General features: G+C 52.1%; 2 protein-coding genes across 2 annotated transcripts; both read right to left on the bottom strand.

The window, feature by feature from the left end:
- Positions 1-2468: 2468 nt before the first annotated feature.
- Positions 2469-10163, bottom strand: TRAM1 (translocation associated membrane protein 1). Its single transcript, XM_054178873.1, has 11 exons — positions 9894-10163; positions 7280-7343; positions 6610-6731; positions 6309-6425; positions 6066-6124; positions 5644-5728; positions 5051-5121; positions 4857-4961; positions 4165-4308; positions 3733-3893; positions 2469-3073 (listed from the first exon to the last, which is right to left on the bottom strand). The coding sequence occupies exons 1-11, from the start codon at positions 10014-10016 to the stop codon at positions 3000-3002; spliced, it is 1125 nt and encodes a 374-aa protein (XP_054034848.1). The 5' UTR covers positions 10017-10163; the 3' UTR covers positions 2469-2999.
- Positions 10164-11651: 1488 nt separating this feature from the next.
- Positions 11652-19737, bottom strand: LACTB2 (lactamase beta 2). Its single transcript, XM_054178863.1, has 7 exons — positions 19566-19737; positions 19089-19252; positions 17771-17894; positions 17421-17599; positions 14799-14947; positions 13408-13489; positions 11652-12437 (listed from the first exon to the last, which is right to left on the bottom strand). Exons 1-7 carry the CDS (start codon positions 19685-19687, stop codon positions 12394-12396), a joined length of 864 nt encoding a protein of 287 aa, XP_054034838.1. The 5' UTR covers positions 19688-19737; the 3' UTR covers positions 11652-12393.
- Between the last annotated feature and the right edge of the window lie 918 nt (positions 19738-20655).

The following is a 20655-nucleotide window of genomic DNA, read 5'->3' as shown; positions in this document are numbered from 1 at the left end:
CAGCACCGAGATCCAGAAGTACCAGGAGTTGTGTGCAGTCGAGTGGAAGGCTCAGGCTTCTGAGCTACAGCAGAGTTGCTGCTGAAGAAGAAACGAAAGGTTGCTGCTGAAGGGGCAGCAGATCCTCGGTCCCGGGGTCCCTGCCGGCTCCCAGGCAGCCCGGCCGGAGCCCGGCTGCGGGGCTGTGGTGCCCTCTCGTGGCTGTTCTGCGCTCAGCACAAACTCGCCCCCGGGCCTGGCTCCTGCGGCCGCGGCCGCTCCGCTCCCCGCCGGTGCTGCCGGATGATTCTGGAAGCGAAGCAAGGGGAGGTGACGATTTTGAGAGGTGCAGCGGGGAAGGCTCCACCTTTGCCGCTCTGATTCTGCACAAAGTTCCAAACACCAAAGGGAAGAGGAGCTGTCATGTCTGGCACTCCTATCGCAGACCTGCCATCCTTAAGCTGGATAAAAATAAAGTATTTGTGGAAACCTAAAATAAAAGTGACACAACAGAGGAGGAGATCAAGAACGAGTGTACTGGATTCAAAATGAGGCAGCACAGCTTAGGAGTTTTTAGGCCTGAAGGAAAAGCTGTTGTCTTTTGTCTTGTCAACATCAAAAGAACTTCACTACAGGCAGAAGCAGCCTGAAAGGCTGCAGCCCAGTGCTCCTCACCCATCACTCATGGAAGGGGCACCCACAGTGGTTCTGGTTCATCCACTGAGGCTCTGGGGGTGTGCTGCAGTTCAAATGAAGTTGTCCAGGCAAACACCAAGCTTCTGCCCAAAGAAGGAAAGTCAAATTTGAAACAGAAGTCACAACATTTTCTATTAAAAGGCTTCCATCCCAGAGTAGAAAATGAAAAATCAGTTTCTGCCTCCTGCAAAATGGTAACTGTGGACCTGCATCCTGCTGTGACACACGGGAAACTCACCACTCCACCTAAGCTCTGCAACAACTGAAGTCATTCTGCTACTCTGCAGAAAGCAGCAACTCTGGTAAAGCCAGGATGAAGGTGAAGCCGTTGTGGAATGAAGGGCAAGAAGGTCCAGAAGGCCAAAAGGAAAGTCAGAGTCAGCAGGCAAGAACAGGCTTCAGAGCTTTTGAACCAAACCTCGTTTGTTTCACAGCTCCTGTGCCAAAGGAGGCTTCCAACAAACAACTTGGCTTAGGGCAACAACTGTGACAGCCCCCACTTCAAGAAGTGTTAAGAGATCTCCAGAAGTACTTTAGATGCTCTCTCCATGGTTCCTCCCTCCACCTTTTATGATTTTGGCAGCCATGACACACAGATACCACAAGCAAAGTGATTCAGAGGCAAAGTGCCAGACTAGAAACTTTGCAAACTTATCCCTTTTGTCTTAAGGTACAAGGCACAGTGAGGCTGGGAAGGGCTTCTGAGAAACAACAGCCATGGGACAGGGTTTGGTGCATTATTTAATGTGTGCAGTTCCCTCAGAACTTCCCAGCTCCAGTTCTGCAGTTGCATGGCCAGATTAGATTCCCAGTTTCACACATGGGTTTTAGTTCTTCACATCAGGAGATGGCAGCAGCACTGCCAAGGAAGCAGCCTGGGCATACTGCAGGGCATTGCCAACCCCAATACTGAGCTAAGCAAGTCCCTGCCTGCCAGGGTCACTTCAGGAGCTGTCCTGCAGTGGCCCTGAGCAGCCCTGAAGGACCTGGCAGGCACCAAGATGTTCACCCTGTACAGCAAGCAGACAAGCTGCAGGAGAATGCAGGGTACTTATTTTGCTGGGTATGAACTCAGCTATGATAAAAGCCTTTAATTATAACTCTCTTATTTATCAGCTTGATTACTCCCAGTTACCCCTCTTGATCAATAAGCAGTCCAAGGCTTGGGTTAACTTGAAAGACTAATTTTGCACCTTCTTAAGAGTGAATTCAGTCTCCAGCTCATTCTCTGCAGGGAACTGGAGGGGAATTATTGCCCCTACAAAACATCAACTGCATCTTTAGCTGGAAATTAAGTGGACAAGGCTTCACAGTTAATACAATTATGAAAGGCAGGTAATGGAAAACATCTTAAAAGAAGACTTCTCCAGCTGTAGCGAAGGACACAGCAAACTGACTTGAAGAAGGTGTAGCTTTTAAATATTTTTTCATAAAAATACAGATAGGAGAAACAGAAACTATTCCCTAAGAGATGAGACAAAGCAAAGCACGTGGAATAAAGGAATGTTTCACCTGACGTGATCCATTTAGCTAACAAGCTCCCCCTTCGTGGAGCACTCGATGCCCCCTGGGACAGTCACACCACATTTTGGAGCCCTCACCCTCTCAAATCAGACAGACAGGCTGCCAGGAGGGTCCCACACAGCAGCTCTGCAGACTGAGCACAGGCAGGAGTCAGCAGCACTGCTCAGCTCAGCACAGCCCCTGGCCACTCTTGCTCCCCTTTAAAGCTCCACCTCACATGGGTTTGGCGCTCCCTGGGACTGGACAAGAAGACTCTGCAACATTTCCACTGAGTTCAGCTTTGTTTTAATGACAGGGGCAATTCTCAGAGCAGACATTGTGCAGCTAATAACTACAAAATATAGAGGTCTCTTGGTGTGGTCGGGATGCCAATTGGAACCATAACTTTGGGTCAAGGCAGTTAAGTGAGAAGCCAGAGCACCTGGAAACACACACTAAGGTTTTACTTCAACTCTGCAACACTTCTTGAAGAACCTGGGAAGAGTGCAGTTGGTAGAACAGCATACATCACAAAAACTGGAAGGAAAGAATACATGGCAAGAGTGATCTGCAGGGAGTGGGGTCATCTCATCACAAGAAATGCTTAAAAAAGTGTCAATGTTATTTAAAAAGTTTTGCCCCCCCGACAGAAACTTCTCCTTAGTCAAAATGGGTTTAAAAAAAGTTTCTCAAAACAACAGCAATAATCAAACCCCATGAATTGTGTTTCCTTTAATCCAGGACACCTCTGGCGCTGCAGGGCCAGCCAGGTAGAGAGCAGGTTCTCTGGGGCACGAGTCACTGACCCTCACCGCCCCAGCCTATGAGGATTTGTCCTTCCTGCTGCGGGGAGAGTCTGCTCCATTGGAGGTCACTGTCCCGTTGATCCCATTCTCTGGAGAGGAGAGCAAGATGCAGTGAGAGGCTTTGCATTTGACTGTACCTTGTGGGTCCTGCAGAAACACTCTGAGCTTCTGTCCCAATGCAGCTTCTGTTATGCCTCACCAGAGCTCAGCATTCACAGTGCAAAGCCTGACACCACCCATGAGGCCTGGTGTGGGCCATGGCCAGAGCCTGCAACATGTGCATCACACACTGCTGAGCACTGGAGCCAGCAAACCATCTCCTTGCCCCCAACCCTGGAGTTTAGTAGCAATGCAAAACAAGCTTGAAAGGAACTGCAAGACAGATGCAGAAGTAATGGATTATGAGAACAGATTTAGAAACATCTCTGTCCCCTTCTCCCAAGGGAACAAACCCGTAAGCATGCCACACTTTGCTCAAGTAACAAAGCCAGACAATACAAACCTCATGCTGCATTAACTCAAGGAATGGTAACTCCTTCAGTCAATTAGAAGAGTAAAATCAATTAATGCAGTGAATTTTTAACAACCACCCCCCAAACAACAACAGCATTTAGCAACAGTCCCTGCTCCAGTGGCTGAGCCACCTCCCTCCCAAGTGGAACAGGAAATGCTTCTCTATAGGAGGGCTCTTTGTCACAGGAAGTTGGCTTTGGGGAGCCAATGCAAGAGGGAAACTGAAGACACAAACCTCTTTCTTTTCTGGAGGACTTTCCTTTAGCTGCTACAAACTTCTTTTTCACTGACTGGGGCTGAGAAGAAGAATGCTCTCTCCACCTCCGAAGCTGGAAATTGATGAACTTCCACATCATAAAGGCCTGAGCCATGCAGATGGAGGCCAGCACACTGATCCTAGGGACAGAACAGAGCCATAGCTTCATCAGGCCCTTGGCATCCTGAATCACAGCGAAGTAGACCACCAGCTGGGGATGGTTTGCCCATCACAAACTGCTTTTACTCAGATTCCCTTCTAGATCACAGGAATTTGTAAAAGTGTGAGGCTTGGAGGGATTTTGGTGACTTCCCCCGCTCCCAGTAGCAGGCATTATCTAGGCCATCAAGAGGAGTTGGCTCACATGGGGCACTGGCATCAGCACAGCTGAGCAGAAGCAGTTTACTGTACCTAACAGCCAGGATGTTGAAGTTCCCAGTACTGAAGTTCAGCTGCTGATCTTCTGCTCTTGCCAGTCCAAAGCCAAAAGTGAGGACTGAGAGGATCAAGGTGAGAAGCCTCCCCAACACAAAGAGAACTGCCCACAGTGAAAACCTACAAAGGGAACACCACAAACACCATGGGGATTCCCCATGCACAATACAAGTGCCAGCAATGCAAATGTTCCCTCCCTACCACACAAACTCATTTGAAATTCAAGAGCTTGCCTAAATTCATCATTTTGCCCCTACTCTAAACTGCTCTTGGATTGTCTTCTAGTAAAGGACAAGCAGCAAGACAAGCTCTGCCTCACAATCTTGCTTCACCTCAAAACATCAGGATATTACCAGTCCCTACAGAACTGGCTGTACTGGCAGCCTCTGCTGTTCCCTTCTCTACAAAACTGGGGGTTCTTTGAAACATTAGTACCTAGGGTAAGATTTCATTCCATTTCATACCACCACTAGCATTTGCTCAAATAGTAAATAAGGCAAAAAATAATAAGAGAGTTGGTTTAGAGATAGAAATATTGAAACCATCCTGCAGAGCTGTGGCCTTTAAGGAAGCACTCTGAAGTTCCTTGCAGCTTTTGGTTTCTGGTTAGTTCCACACAGAGGGCTCTGAGGCAGAAGACAGAGGGATCTAGAGCACAGACTGCTTACCCTTTCTGGTATCTTTCATCACTGAAGTAGAACAGACGAGATATGTGGAAAAGAAACTCAACAAAGTAATGCAGCACCAGAAGAACAAGTCCGAGGTGGGTCAGGCTACCAAAACAAATTAAACAAACATCCAGACATTGTGTTAAGTGGTTAAGACAGAGAATAAAGCCAGCAAAAACTTACACTTCACTTACTTCAGGAGATAGGCTCCAGCAATATGAAAGAGATACAGTCCAATGTAGACAATCTGGCGAAAGATGTCCTCCTGTGAGGAAAGGAGAAGCAAGGACACGTTGCAGAGTGCTGTGCTACTGCAGACTGCTCCCTGGCCTGGCAGCTTCTTGATTTATCAGCTACCTTACCATGGCCTGTCCTCACTGCTCACATTCTACATCTGCCTCAGGATGCATGACACAGCTGTGGTTTCACTGAGACTGCTCAGGCCACTCATCACAAGAAACAGAAGAGCTTGTAAAGAAAATCTCTAATTAGTCTGCTCAGGGGAAAATTCTTTTAGTAGATGTGTAAATAAAAATGGTGTTTCTCAACAGATACACAACACTTCTACTGCAGCCAAAAAACACAGGGTTTAACTGAAAATTAAAAGCCTTCTGTCTCACATGGACATCTGAGCACCTAAAATTCCATCAGGAAAAGTGGGTACCATAGCAAAGCCCAGGGTAGGAAATGCAGGGTAAGAGATGACTCTGGAAGACCCAAAGAGGTGAGCTGTTCCCTGTTGGTGCTGCTTGCTTTGGGACTCCTTTGGGTTGCATTTTGAACTCACTTTTTTAGTCTTCTGGAAGTATAGCTCTGGAAAAGCATGGAACCAGTATGCCAACTGTAAGATGTAGAAAAACTTCATTTGAAACCTGCACAACACAGCAAGAATTGAACAAAGAAATTATTAATGAACTTCAGAAGTGAACACACTTAGTCACTGCCTCAACACAGATCCTTCCTGCCAGCCAACTCCAGAGACTCTGAACAATCAATCCTGCAAAAACTTAATTCTTTGAGTAACAGCCTGCACAGGGCACCCTTGATGCTGCACACTGGCAATCAAGTTCCTCCATAAATATGAGCAAAAATACATTAGTGACTGACTCAGTTTTAGAGACTACTTGTCCTACACAGATTATAGGTGACACAGCCCAGGTTGAACACACTCCCTCCTCCCCCCACAACCCTCTCAGGAAGGGGCCTTACGGAATCAGAGTGTGTGGATAGTCCCTCCACAGGGAGGTTGGGTCTGATATGTAGTTCTCCTGAAAAAACAAACCAGCAAACCAAGAGTCAGCCCTCCGAGATGCCACCGCCCGCTCAGCGGCGACAAACGGACACACGTGCAGGTCTGGGCTCGTGCACATGCTGCTGGGGCTGTGCAGAGGCACACGCCTGGATCAGCAGCACTGAGGAGGCACCCTCCCAGAGCCAAGGAGTGATACTCACAGAGACCAGGATGCTGGTGCCCCAGACGCAGGAGAACAGGTAGAAAGCGCTGAGCTGCCCAGACTCATTGAACTTGCTGTGCTTTGTTTTTGAGAAGTGCATTTTCCTGTTAATTTTCTGAAAGGAGAGCCTGGGGTTATTTCTCTTGGTGCTTCCCATCTGCCTCTTGCCTGCACTAGAACACCTAGACATTTCAATGCATGTTTTAACAGCTAAGAGCTTTCATGCAAAGGTTTACTTCTAAGTTAATGAAGCCTAATGACGATCACCCTGCTGAGAGGAATCGGTCCTTGGTACTTACGTCCAGCACGTACTCCTGGATTATAGCATGGATGATTATTGCTACAAGCATGTAAAAGAAAATGGTAGCCAAGTCCTTGATGCCATAGTGATAGAGAGAGATTGTTTCTGCAGATTGTTCTTCTGAAAGACAAACAGAATCAGCTGTTAGGCACCAGCACAGCTTCTTGGCCACCACGTCTGTTTCTCAAAATGCAACCTTTCAGACAGAAGCAGTTTGCAGTCAGCTGAACAAACAGAAGTCAAATGAAGCTGACACCATCAGCCAGTCACAAACTGCTCACAGTCATCTTTTCCCCATTACATCACAAACTAAATCTGATTCTGGAAAGCTCTACTAAAAAAGTGAAGATTTAAGTGCCCTTAGGGAGCTTACCCAAACACAGTGAAAGGCAACAACAAAATGACCTTAAAACTATACCTGCCTTGACTAGTAAAGACTGAGACAGCAGAAGGGGCAACGGGAACTGCTCCACCAGTCAGATGGTGCTTTGGCACTACCAATGGGTCCAGCAGGACAGAAACATTGTCCCTAACCTCATTAATTCAAAGAGAAGTTTACTGCAAATGAAGTGAAGCCCTTGAAAACTGCTGCTTCTCTGTTCAGCTGACAAACGCACCTGCCCTCAGCCTGCTGACAGCCTGGCCACTGCCCCGCTGCAGACACCTACCTGTGGCAGGAATGGTGACGTTGTACTGAAGTGTAACGAAGATCACTGCTGCCTTGGCTGTGATCTGCAAGAGAACACACACAGTGCTGCAAAGAAACCACATTTGGCTGCTAGCCCCTGCCCCCAGCTTGGCACACTTGGCCCTCCCAGCAAAGTGCCCAGCTCCCATCATCACACCACTTCACCTGCCCTTCACAGGCAGAACACGCTGCCTGGCCTCTGCAGCTTGGTTACCAGACAGCCAGGTTCTCAACTGAATGTCCTCAGAAATGTTGCTTACAAACAGCTTTTTCTGCCACAGAACAGGAACACACACTGCAGGCTCTCCCCAGCCCACACAGCACTGGGTGCACAACAGCACACTATCACATACACAGCAGTGATGAGAACAAACCTCATTTAAAACTGCTTTATAATTTGACAAAGTTTGAAGGTCAGTATCACATTCAAAAATCTGGGGGTGATCTGGAAAATGTGTCCAGAGAGGAGGGAAGGCATAAAAAGGGAGAATGGTTTGAGGCCAGCTGCATACCAGCCCAACCCAGTTCACATTCTTGTGACCCTGGGGATCCTTTGGCAAGAAGTGTAAAACAAAAGAGACGAAATCTAGCAGCAGCAGTGCTACGGCTTTGTGATGGACAGTGAGAAAAAGCAAAAGGAATAAAAGAGAGGGGCAAGGGGGGAGAAGAGTTTGTTCTAAAGGCTTTGGGGCTTTCCTGGTGTGGTAGTGATACTATAAAAGCCACAGTAAATAAGCAGGAGCATGAGTTTTGATCTGTCAACAGGCACATATTTATTTTCAATGTTAACAAATCTTTGCTGAATTTCAATGCAAATCAGTGTGTCTGAATAGAGGGAAAATAATCAGGCTCTGAATGATTCATGATCTGCTGCCTCTTGCTGCTGTAAACTCCAGCATCCTCGTTGCACTTCTAGGACCAAGAAAACCCCCAAACCCATCCCCAAGCCCCCAGACTCCTTTGTGATCTTGGAATGGTACTATCTAAAGGTAATTATTTAGGCTACTATGAGCATATGGTGGTGTTCCCAAGGAATAAGCTATGTTTGTATTCCACACCAGCACCGTGCAAACACAGCCTGGCTGCTCCAGAACACCCAGCACTCAGGGGACCACTCACCCCATGTAACTTTAAGGAGCCCAGCTGGATTAGTAGGGTTGCCAAGGGCTCCCCATCCATCATCAGAGCCTTCAGAGGACAGGCCTCAGGTAAGTCAGTATCAAACTGCCCTTCAAAGGCTCTGTCAGCTACCCACTGCCCTAACTCAGCTGCAGAGGTTGGGCCGTGCCATGCCGACATCCCCCAGGGCAGGTGAGTTTCCAGACCATTAGGGAACTGCAGCCACCTGCACAGCACAGGGCACCGAGAGGCACCTGGCCCTTCCACGCCGGGGAGAAACACCCCAGATTAAAAAGATTTCAGCACACCCAATCGCCCCCCGACTTCCAGTCCCACCAGTAACACTGCAAATCCAGTCAGCCAGGAGCAGACATAAAAGGGAATGGTTTAAACCCATCTCTTTAAATCTCAGTCGCCAGAAAACCACCATATAAGGGCTGTCGTGGTGATTTTGGTAGCAAACCCAACCAGAACAGCTTTCTTGGCCTGCCTTGGTTTTCTCCCATACACTGCTTTCTTCTCCTGGCCCCGCAACTCTCCAGTGCCGAGCGGTCCCGCAGCTGGCTGGAAGCGCCGCCAGCGGCCCCGCTGCCGCGGGGTCCCCCAGCACAGAGCAGCGAACAGCGCACGGCCGGCCGCGCTTGGTCAGTGAAAATGGAAGCGTTTCCCTGCGCTGCGACACCACCGAGGGCATTCTGGGTGTCACACGGCTCAGGCACCGCTCTGGAAGTAACGGAGAAGAGCCAAAGGCTCATTTTTACCGCCTGCCTCCAGCACGGGGCCCCGGGCGCAGCCGGGCCCGCGGCTGCGGGCAGAGCTCTTCGCGCCCGGGCCCATGTCCGGCGGGGGAGCAGCCGGAGCGACCCGCTGCGGGCTACAGCCCCCCGAGGTGCCCAGAAGCCCGAGGAGCGCCGGGGAGCAGCGCCGGGGAGCAGCGCGCCGCCGAGCCGACACGTCACCGCTGCCGGCCGCCGCGCGGCGCGCCGGGAGCCGTAGTGCGGCGGGGCCCGGCCGGGCCGAGCACACAAAGAGCGGGGCTCGCCCGGGCCTCGCCCCCCGCACACTCCTCCCCCGGCCGCCGCGCTCCGACTGCCACGTAACCCCGCGCCGGCCCCTCACGGCCTCCCCGCGCCGCGGGCTGCGCCTGGCCGGGCCGGGGCAGAGGGCGTTCCCCGAGGGCCGGCCCGGCGGAGCGGGGATGAGTCGCGGGCACAGCGCCCGCCTCGGTTCCTCCGGCCGTGCGGCGCGGCGGCGCTCCCCGCGCACGGCGAGGTCGAGCGGGCCGGGGGGAAGGCCGGCAGGTGCTGCCGGAGGCTCTAGCGGTGGCTGAGGGGCAGCCGCCACCGCCCGCCGGGCCTGCCTCGGCGCACCGGGAGCCCCGTGCCCTCCCCGCGCAGCACCGAGCGCTCCCGGCAGCGGGGGGAGGCGCGGGACGAGGCCCCGCTGCGGGGCGGGGGGTGCCGGTGCCGCCTCACCTCGAACATGAGTCCCAGCAGGAAGATCATGGCCATGCAAGACACGATGTCCGCATGGTTCTGCACGATGAACTCGTGGCTCAGCACCGGCGGGTTCTTGTTGCTCTTCTTGCGGATCGCCATGGCGGGCAGGGAGCTGGGCGCCGCCGCTGCCGCCTCCCCGCTGCCAGCACAGCTCCTCTCGCCGCGGCCAGGAAGAGGCGGAGGGGAGGAGGCGGCCGCGCAGCCGGGCAATGGCAGCAGCCGCCGCTCCGCTTCACCCCGCCCCGGCCCGGCCGCAGGGAGCAGCCCCTGCTGCCGCCAGCAGCGCCCCTGCCGGCCGGGGGCCGCCTCCCGCCCGGCTTCCCCGGCGCCGGCCCGGCCCCGGGCGGCGTCCTCCTCTTCGAACGCACCAACGGCAGCGCGCCCAGCGCCTCCCCGCCTCGGCAGCCCGCCCTGGGTGATGGTGCGGGCCGCGGCCGGTCACGGAGCCCAGCCTCGCCGTGCCGCCGCGGGCAGCGGTACTGCGTGCCCGGCAGCTCCGGCGGGCTGCTCGCTGGGCACCGGTCAGCATCCTCCTGCCACCGGCGGTAGAAAATGGCCGTTGGGTACTGCCGGCGTGGCAGGGGAAGCCGATGGTCAGGATGGGCTGCCGGCCGTCGTTCCGGCTCACCTGTGGTTATGTTCTTCCCCGTGCCTGTAGCCGGGCTCCGTCAGCACCCGAAGAATGCCGTGAGGGAGCAGCGCTCACCGGGCACCATGGCTGAGGCACAGCTCTCCGGGTGCTGGCGGCAGGCTCCTGCCATCCCGCAGCTGTAGATGAAAACCCAGCCCCAGCACAGGGTTGGTACCCGATTAGAGCAGATGGATGAGAGCTGAGACATCAGCGCGGATGCAAAAACACCCAGGCCAAAAGGAGCCACCCACCCCCCCCACCTCCATAGTGACAGCAGAACTCAGCAGCGATTCTGGCTGACAGCCACTCCCAGTGATAGATGAAGGAACATCAAGAACAGGAGCAGTTGCTGGCTGAGCTCTAGTGCTGTCCGCTTGGCTGTAGGCAGCAGCAGCAGCTCACAAATGCAGAGTGGGGACTAAGCTGCAGTGATCCAGTGTGGCCTTGCCTGGCCAGTGCTTTGTGCACCAAAGGCACTCAGAACCCTTCCTACAGCCGGCTCCTTCCGGCTGTAGGAGCAGGGAGCAGTTCCCACAGCAGCTGGTCAGTCTGTGGCCAGCCGAGTCATGCATAAAACACCTTCAGCAGCTGCGAAGATGTTCAGAAGTTCTGTGTGGATTCATTCTGTCAGGAGACAAAGGTGTTCAGGATCTGGAGAGGGTTGGGGGAGCTTACACAGAAATGTTTCCCTTCACAGTTGCAGGTCTATATTTAAGAAAACAACCACTTTTACATTTCATATACATATACATTTTATATATAACCACTTTTGTACTGTGTTTGGCTCAAAACACTATCGACTTCATGAAGTAATGGTAATGAGAAAGAGACAGGTTTGTTCCACCAGAGAGGGTGCAGGACAGAAGGTGAAAGGCTTTCAAGGACATCTCTTTGTCTTCGGTCCTTTCAAACAGCTGGTATCTGATTCCTGCTTTCAAGGCTGAGCAGGCACCTATGGAAGTGTATACATCATGCAAACCTCACACACCGAGTAGAGAGAAGTGCTGTGGTGAAAGTTTAAGCTACACAGTTACTACAATGCAATTTGAGTTCTCTATCCAGTGTCTGGATAGAGAACTATCCAGTGCTGTTTGTCCAGCCAAACAGCAGCTTTAGTTAAAGTGCCTGTAGCTGAGATGATTCAACAGCAAGCCCCAGAGCTTGTACCAGTGCCACCAAACCGAGCTGTGCAGGGAGCCACACATCCCAATGGCACAGCTTTCCAAGCACCTCTGTGCAGAGCCTTGCACCACAGAGAATGGCCAGTCTGCTCCAGCTGCATTCTGTGACAAGGATTTTGTAAAATTAATGAATCCTCTGAAAGAATTCCACAGAACTGCAGTGGCCAAACAGCACAGATGTGCACAGGCAGCTGAATCAGGGAAGGAACATAACCCCTGGTATTTACATCTGCTAACAGCAGTAACTTGGGTCCAGAATGCCCAGGTAACTGACTAGAGAAGCACAAGCAAAGGAAAAGAGGTTCAGAGTAACATCTCTTCTTCCTGCTAGAGAATTTTTTATATCTCCTATTTATTACATTTTTAATATGGTTTTGTAATATTGTGCCATTCAGCTCATAAGACCTTGCTAGTTCTCTCCTGCAGGTATTTGACAGCAGAGCTAACAGCAGCTCTTGGTTAACTCACAGCCTACCCTGCTATTAACGTTTCCCATGAATACAGAAAGTATCGGTTAACTGCCTGTAACAATGCTTTAAGATTGTGTTGCCACTTCAAAACAAAAGGAAGATTTGAGGTTTATTTTACAGATATCTGAGATCATCAGTGTACTTGGTGCAGCAGCCTTGCAGGTTCAGAGCACTCCTGATCCATCCTGTGCAGCTTACAAGTTGTTTCTCCATCTGAAGCTGGGGCTGGCCTCACGCACTGTGAAGAACAAAGACCACAAGCTAAGGGTGAGTGCGGGCTGCAAACACGCAGCTGCCTTGGCCTGAGCCTGCACACCCACAGCTGTCACTTCTGACCAACCAACTGCAGTGCCCCCTCCTGCCCAGGGATGAGCTTTAACGGGAGGGGATAAACATTGTTTCACACCATAACCTAGCGGTGCCAAGAATGATTATAGGAAAGGGTTTAATTAGATTATGGGTATTTAAAGTTCAGAGTATTAGTAACTGAGTTATCATTAAACCCCCAGGAGGTCCAAGCTAGGAAAGCCACACTAATTTCATGTTGTTTCTTAGGTTGGTAAATGCTGAAAATGGGCAACAATAAAAAATGACATGAATATTTACAGCTTCTAAGTAGACAGCCCCGGGAGCAGTTATGCCACATGCAGAAATCTTTTCCTTGCCTTTGGGCTCAGTAACATTTACCCAGACACAGGCCCCTGCAGAAATGGAACACTGCACCTGGGCCACGAAGAGGAAAGGCAGAACAAAACCCAGCAAACTAAATATAGTTGCTCTACTTAAGTACTGAGCTGATCAAAGATGGGAAACATTTCTCCTGCTTGATCTTCCCTGGCAGACCTGTCAAGTGCAGCTCCTTAAACATCAGGCAGTTGCCTGGTCAGGTGTGATTTCAGCACAGACACAGGGGTATAGACACCAGCGCCAGGGACATGCTAAACACAGATACCTGCAGGTACCCGCACTGCGGCAAGCTCTGCTCCAGGCACCTCCCAAACTCTTGACAAAGCAAAGTCTGGCAATGGCCTGCAACCAGAGGCTTTGTGTGTGTGACCACACTTCCCAGTGTCTGAGGGTCAGCTGCTGCCACCAACTGCAGGGGCAGGGTTTTGCCCTGGGAAACAATGCGCTAAAATCTAACGAGAAACAGCACACAAACCCAAAATGCAAATGGCCCTGCTACCACCCCTCCAGCCACAACTTACACACTCTGCCTTCTTTCTCCAGCTTCGTCAGGTGCACCAGCAGGTTACTTTCTGCTGCTTTAAGTAAATTGTCAGGAATCTCCTAATGGGAACACAAACTGCATTTTGAATTTGTTTCGATAGCTCCCACTTAGTTTTTCAATATGGCTTTGCTGAACTCACAGGTTATTAACACAGACCTTCCCTTTCTGAGCTGTTACACAACAACAGCGAACTGAAATGAGCAAATCAATTTTACACCACTCAAAGCAGCACCCAAAGAACAGTTCTGTTTACTTTACTCATTTTTTGCCATTTGTATTGTGCATCCTTTAGCCATCTCAAAGAGACTGAGCCCTCTGGGGCTGGGCCTGCACAGGGCTCTCAGTGCAGCTGAGTAGTTTTGAAGCCAACTTTAAGGTGCATTTCTCCACAGATGTCTGTCACTTGCATTTATTAAATGTTATTTATCAATGAGTATTCTGAAATGGTTTTTACTCATTTACAGACACAACAGTTCCATGAGGATAAAACATCCTCTATACCTTTCCAATGCCCATTAAGTAAAATCCACTAACATTTCTCACTCCCCCTCTCCAGCTCTATCACCCTAAAAGTAAAGCCTTGATGTTGAAAATTAACAACTTTTTTCACCAAAAAACCTGAGTCTGTCAGGAAAATGCACTGGAAGACTGGCTTAATCCAGATTAAACTTTTATTTTTTCATATGAAAGGTTTATTAGGACTGAAAAAATGGTTATCGTGCAGTGGCAGAAGCGGTATAGGATTCACAGCAACATGTGAATGGCTGTGGACTTAAAAACTGCCCTGTCCAGGCAGAACTGCAGGAGCTGAGCAGCCACAGGCACTGCAAAACACTCAGTGTGGCACTGCCCTTCTTTTGGAAGCCAGCATCAGCGGAACACACAAAAAATGTTTTGGAAGCTGCCACAAACCCACTCCCAAACCGCAGCCACTGGCAGCACTGACACCTCCTTGGCGGCTGCCCCTGGGAGCTGGACACAAGCTGCACCTCTTTACTCTGCTCTCTGTGAGGGGGCATGAAGAACGCCGAGTTACCCACAAGCACCTCCTGCAGACTGATACATCAGGAGCTAGAGCTGTAACCAGTCTGGCAGCAGACTCTAACTATTAACAGTCATGAGCCATGCACTATGGCTTTATTTTGGCTTGGTGCTTGTGAGCATCTAGACAGTGAAGTAAGAAGTTCCCAAGAATCATCTGGCCCAGCTGAAATGAAATGCTTAAAACCACAACCTGAGTGCACAGTCACGGAGGAACTCTGAACAGGCAGAGATCCTCTTCTTCCCTTTCAGAAAGCCCCCCCAGTCTTCAACACTCGGACTGTTGTGAGCACCACTGTCTGCAGTGACCTGAGAAGGAGCAGTTACCTTGTACACTAGCTTTACAAGCTCCGAGGAGGTATATGATTTTCCAGCACTCTTCTGGAAAACATTTAGAATCTGCTGCTCACGAGCAACGCGGTGAGAAATGTAGCTTTGGATTCTGTGATTTGCATCACGCACTACTGGGCCATGACCTAAATCAAAACACAGGCACCACAGCACTTAGCTTTGCAGTTCGGCAGGCTCATCCAATCCCTCCTGTCAGCTCTGGCTGAGAAGCCCTAAGAAGGGGGCAGCACCTGCAGGGCCCACCCCGGCAGAGCAGCAAATGGTACAATGCTCTTTGCATGGTCTCGGTTTGTGTGGGATATTTTTATTCATATAAATAGGCCAAAATGAAGTTTGAATGCATCACAGTCTGCAACTAGAAAGCGTTAGGATAGAAGGGAAGAATTAGGACCTGAGAAGTCTGAGTGGGGAAAGGGAATACTTCAGATGGAGAAAGGAAAGTGAGGCAGGATTCCTTTAGGGCATTGGAAGCAAAGGAGTTCTCTGCTGAACAGATTTTAAAGACAAGACTTGGATCATTTTATTACCTCTGCCTGTCTGCCTCATTCTCCCCAGAAAACACTAACACTGGCACTCTGAGCAGCAGTGGCTGGGGCAGAGGACTCCTGCACTACTGTCCTGCTGTGAGGCCATCAAGCAAACGCAGAGGTGAGACTGTGACAGAAATCTGCAGGGTGGATCTTCAGACCTAAGCTTGGCCCCCACCGCACTTAGCCCCTTCAAAACATGCTTTGGGGAGCAAGACCCAAAACATTCCTGTTTCATCCTGCCGACAGCCTGTGAGGTAACACAGATTCTCCTACTTTCCAGCACATCAGAGCACAAAGGATGAAACAGATGAAAACAACTGGTTCCTGAGATCTTGCACAGAGCCCTAACTCCAGCACCACTCCTGCACTCCGGAGGAGCTCGGTTGCTGCAGCAGGACCGGGAGCCCTCTGCTGACTGAAATGTTCGTTCCTGCTGCCAAGGGCTCTCAGAGCTGACTCTCCTCAGAGTTCTCTCTGAAGGTATTTCCACATGAAATTTAAAACGAAACACGGAAGGGGAAAGCTTGCTAGAATCCAGTTCCTCACACTCAGTCAGCAGCTGGCTTGTTAGAGACCTCTACACCTAACTGTGAGGCTGCAACCTGAGTGCTAAGGTGTGGATGGGATCAGAGGAACAGGCCAAGGATTAGCAAGCCCTAAAATTGCAACAAAGTGCACTAAGCTTACAGAGAAAGCAAACCATCCTGGGCTGCAGCTACCATTTCCCTGCAGAACACACCAACAGCACAAACCATGTCTCTGACTGGGCAGCACTTGTCTTTCATACAACTGCAGGAACGTGGGAAGCTACTTCCAAACCAACTCAATGTGCAGCTATTGCTGACTGAAAACACAACGTCCATTGGCTTCCTGACCGCAAGCACAGCATGAAGGTCCTTACCAGGGCAGCAAAGAGTGAAACAACACAAATATTGAGCCTTGGCAAATGATAAACAATGACTCAGGAGAGTGACATGCCACAGATAAAACTGATAGCCCAATAGTTTGACACACAGTGGGGGCTGGAAGGCAGAAATCCAATGAGAGGAACAGACTGCAGCTTACAGGTATTGCAGAGAGAAGAGAACATCTGATTGATCGATAGACAGAGGTTCTGGAGCTACAATACTCTTAATTTCACAGCAGTTAAGTCAGTAACTCTAAGCCAGTCACTGTTTCTGTCTGTGTCAGTTTCCACATCCATGGAACCTCTCTAATGACATTCCTCTTAAATAGCATCTTTGTGCTTGGATCTCACAGCCCTTAAAAAACAACTGCTTCAAAAGAACCACACATTAAGGATGAACACAGAAGAGATTTGGTTATGTAGGCTACACACAGATGGTTAGCAGAAGATAGCACTGAGAACAGGGCCACAGTGGCTGGGAATGACAGGCTGAGATGGAACACAGAAAGTGGTCAAAACCCCTGAGATGCAGCTCTGGAAAAGCAAACAAGGAGCTCAAACCTCACTTACATCATGAATTTTTAAAATCCAGCCTCGTCACACAGACACCTGGTTTATGACAAGCAAATGCACCCCAAGGTTTGGGGGAGACAGAGGGAAGAAATTAAAGCAAAGTCATAGACTGAATGAGTTGGCAATTTATTTTTAGAAGATGATGCTTGGCCTCTTGGCTCGTGTTCAAGCAGAGGCTAGGCCATTAACCGAGACAACCATGTGACAGCTCTGAAGCTTTCTAAGATGAGTCTGTGATCAGCCTGTTTTGCAAAGGACAGACAAGTCTCTCAAAATCATTACTAGGGTACTCACTTTGGCAGTAAAGCGTCAGAAAGAACAACTATTCTTTCTTCTTCCAGGCTAACATGAAGGCACAAGGACAGAGCAAAGTAAGATTCTGGCCTCTGTGGGCTTTGGGCACAGAAGCACAAATGGAGCCATCTCAGGAAGGAAAGGTATCTGTTCAAACCTTGCAAACCACCACGCCATGAAGTCATGCTAGCTTAGCACTGGATACTACTGAGTAATGAACTTGAGCTGTGACACTGGCAGTGGTGTCCAGCTGTAGCAAGAATCCTTGAATTCCTGAAAACCAGCACCACTCACCTGGGTAGATTAAATCTGGTTTCATTTGTGACAACTTTCTCAAAGTCTTCATGTAGTCATACAGGTCTTCAATGACTGTTGTTCCTTCCCCTAAGATACAGTCACCAGAAAAGATGGCATTTTCCTCTTCCAGGTGTAAAACCATATGATCATCGGTGTGCCCAGGCGTGTGCAGAACTCTGTGCAAAGAACCACAACACAAGAGCCAAGTTTCTCATGGAGCACATAGGCTGCATTTCAGAAACTGGAAACAAGCAAAACAGCCCTCAGTAAGAGCCAGGAACGAGCAGAAATGTGGATGCAAAGAGGACTCTGTCTAGCCCCAGTGCATTGGGGAAACGTGTGTTTACCTGAGCGTGGCTCCCTCTGTCTGTATCACATCTCCGTCTTTAAGATAAAAATATTTACGTCCTCCTTTGATTTCCTCTTCACGGTGAGGCACACGAGGAAGCTTACAGATCCGATACTCAGAGTCTGCTCCAGGGAAGGAAATGAGGTCTGAATTCACCACTAATTCCACAGACAGATTACTCTTGGAACAAGCACTGTTAATCGCTATCTAGCACCAAACAAGCAACTCTGTCACGTCTGTGTTTGTAAAGCACCCTTACTGCAGAGCCACAAACACCCGGGGTGAAAGCCACTGAGCACTGAACTCTGACCCAGCTGCAGTCACAGAGACGAAAAAAGCAAAGGTAAAATTAACAGAGACATATCAGGGATTATTTCACTAACAATGTTCCTTCTTGACTGACCCAGAGCAGGAGAGCCCAGGTCTCTAGACACCACTAAGGTATCTGTGCTCACGTTTGCCCAGCACTGGATGGAGGCATTGGAACTGCAGCTTCTGTTCTGAGCTGTATAGGAACTGTGCATGCCTTGGCTACAGTAGCTGTGGATAGCAAACCAAGGAGGTATTTACATCCCCTGCTAGCTCTTACAACCATGCTCATGGGTTGGCAAGACCAAAATCCTCACACAGACACCAGTGCTGTTTTCAGCAGTGCCTGGGACGCTTTGCAGATAAGCACTTGGCAACTCTACAGCTTGATAAAGCCTGTGATAAAGCTTGTGAGGAAGTCCAGCTTCTGTGCTAAGGAGCACTACATGACCCATACTGCTTCTCCTCTTCCCAGAGACTAAAGCAGAGACATCTCTCACTGTGTACCAGCAAGAAGCAGATGTTTTTAGGTCAGAATTTCCCTGTAGCCTGGTCTACCTTTTCCCCCCTTGTGACCTACAAATCTGTCAGAAACCACTAAGGGTCTGCTGGAAGGAATCTCCAAGTTCTGAACATTATTTCACCTCTGACAAAGCACTTTACCCTTCCAGCACAAGTGAAAACACGGTCTTTTGTTCTTACTGCCAAAGAAAGGAACAAGCAGCAGGTTTTGCTGACATCTCTGAACACGGTGGAAACTGCTGATGGGAAACTAGGTTGTGATTATTCACATCTAAGAAAAACCCACTAAGAAAGTCAGCAGAGGTACTGAAAAAATCTGTGGTGCTGCAGCTGGCAGGTTCGGGTTATTGACTGCAGCTCTGCACACTGCAGCAGCACTGTGGCATTACACACAGTTTATGTCTGCCTGCACAGAAGCACTCAGTCAAAGCTGTTTCTTGCCACATATTTAAAGTCTTTAACAATGTTTTCAATTTCTGGCCTACCATTGGGTACATTCTCACAGATATCTGGTATTCCACCAGTGTGATCGTGATGCCAGTGTGTCACCAAGATTTCCTGGATGGAGACGTTGAAGTCTGCCAGCGCCTGCTTCAAGCAGCCGATGTACTCGGGAGTGGCGGGCTCCCCGGTGTCAATCAGGACTCTTCTACACTCCGGCACGAAAAAGAAGAAGAGCGAAAAAAGCAAGCAGTGAGAACCAGGCTGATGTGGCAAACGATGCCACCCCCGCGGGATTGCACGGAAATGTTGTAAGGACGCTGCCGCCGGTGCCCGCCGCCATCTTCTGCCCCTTGGCACCCAGCGGCGCACAGGCCCGGCCGGGAGCGGCCAGGCACCCACCCGCTGCCCCCGGCACGGCGCACAGGACGAGCCCCCAACGGGGGCGGAGAAGGGGACGGGGGGAAGGAGGCGTCCGCGGCCGACCCGTCCCCATCTCCCGCCCCGCGGAGCGTCGTTACCTGGTGCCGGTGCCCACCAAGTAGGTGTTGGTGCCCTGCAGGGTCATGGGCCCCGGGTTGCAGCCCAGGACCCGCACCACCCGCGACGAGAGCTGCTCGATCCGCGGCAGCAGCGACACCATCTCGGCTCCGGCGGCGCTCCCCGAGCAGGGCGGGCAGGAAGCTGTGGCTCGCCGCCGCCCCGCCTCCTCCGGCCGTCAGCTGCGCTCGGGGGCGCGGCCGGCGCTAGCCGGAGCGGGGGCGCTGCGGGGGCGCTGCGGGCTCGGGGGCGCGGTCGGCGCTAGCCGGAGCGGAGACGCTGCGGGCTCGGGGGCGCTGCGGACTCGGGGGCGCGGCCGGCGCTAGCCGGAGCGGGGGCGCTGCGGGGGCGCTGCGGGGGCGCTGCGGGCTCGGGGGCGCGGCCGGCGCTAGCCGGAGCGGAGGCGCTGCGGGCTCGGGGGCGCTGCGGGCTCGGGGACGCGGCCGGCGCTAGCCGGAGCGGGGGCGCTGCGGGGGCGCTGCGGACTCGGGGGCGCGGCCGGCGCTAGCCGGAGCGGAGGCGCTGCGGGCTCGGGGGCGCTGCGGGCTCGGGGGCGCGGCCGGCGCTAGCCGGAGCGGAGGCGCTGCGGGCTCGGGGGCGCTGCGGGCTCGGGGGCGCGGCCGGCGCTAGCCGGAGCGGAGGCGCTGCGGGCTCGGGGGCGCTGCGGACTCGGGGGCGCGGCCGGCGCTAGCCGGAGCGGGGGCGCTGCGGGCTCGGGGGCGCTGCGGACTCGGGGGCGCGGCCGGCGCTAGCCGGAGCGGAGGCGCTGCGGGGGCGCTGCGGGCTCGGGGGCGCTGCGGGCTCGGGGGCGCTGCGGACTCGGGGGCGCGGCCGGCGCTAGCCGGAGCGGAGGCGCTGCGGGGGCGCTGCGGACTCGGGGGCGCGGCCGGCGCTAGCCGGAGCGGGGGCGCTGCGGGGGCGCTGCGGGCTCGGGGGCGCGGCCGGCGCTAGCCGGAGCGGAGGCGCTGCGGGCTCGGGGGCGCTGCGGACTCGGGGGCGCGGCCGGCGCTAGCCGGAGCGGAGGCGCTGCGGGGGCGCTGCGGGGGCGCTGCGGGCTCGGGGGCGCGGCCG

This window comes from Dryobates pubescens, chromosome 3, assembly GCF_014839835.1.
Source record: "Dryobates pubescens isolate bDryPub1 chromosome 3, bDryPub1.pri, whole genome shotgun sequence".
Classification (NCBI taxonomy): domain Eukaryota; kingdom Metazoa; phylum Chordata; class Aves; order Piciformes; family Picidae; genus Dryobates; species Dryobates pubescens.
Note: the sequence above shows the minus strand (reverse complement) of the source record. Positions and strands in the feature narration are given on the sequence as shown.

What these genes read in the sequence shown, in the direction of transcription:
- TRAM1 (XM_054178873.1), bottom strand. Translation starts at nt 10,016, where the DNA reads ATGGCGATCCGCAAGAAGAGCAACAAGAACCCGCCGGTGCTGAGCCAC. An exon ending in TGCTGGGACTCATGTTCGAG is followed by an intron (nt 7,344 to 9,893) that starts GTGAGGCGGCAC and finishes GTTCTCTTGCAG; the next exon opens with ATCACAGCCAAGGCAGCAGT. An exon ending in GTCCTCCAGAAAAGAAAGAG is followed by an intron (nt 3,074 to 3,732) that starts GTTTGTGTCTTC and finishes TCTCCTCTCCAG; the next exon opens with AGAATGGGATCAACGGGACA.
- LACTB2 (XM_054178863.1), bottom strand. Translation starts at nt 19,687, where the DNA reads ATGGTGTCGCTGCTGCCGCGGATCGAGCAGCTCTCGTCGCGGGTGGTG. An exon ending in TTGGTGGGCACCGGCACCAG is followed by an intron (nt 19,253 to 19,565) that starts GTAACGACGCTC and finishes GCCGGAGTGTAG; the next exon opens with AAGAGTCCTGATTGACACCG. An exon ending in CTGTGAGAATGTACCCAATG is followed by an intron (nt 17,895 to 19,088) that starts GTAGGCCAGAAA and finishes TCCCTGGAGCAG; the next exon opens with ACTCTGAGTATCGGATCTGT.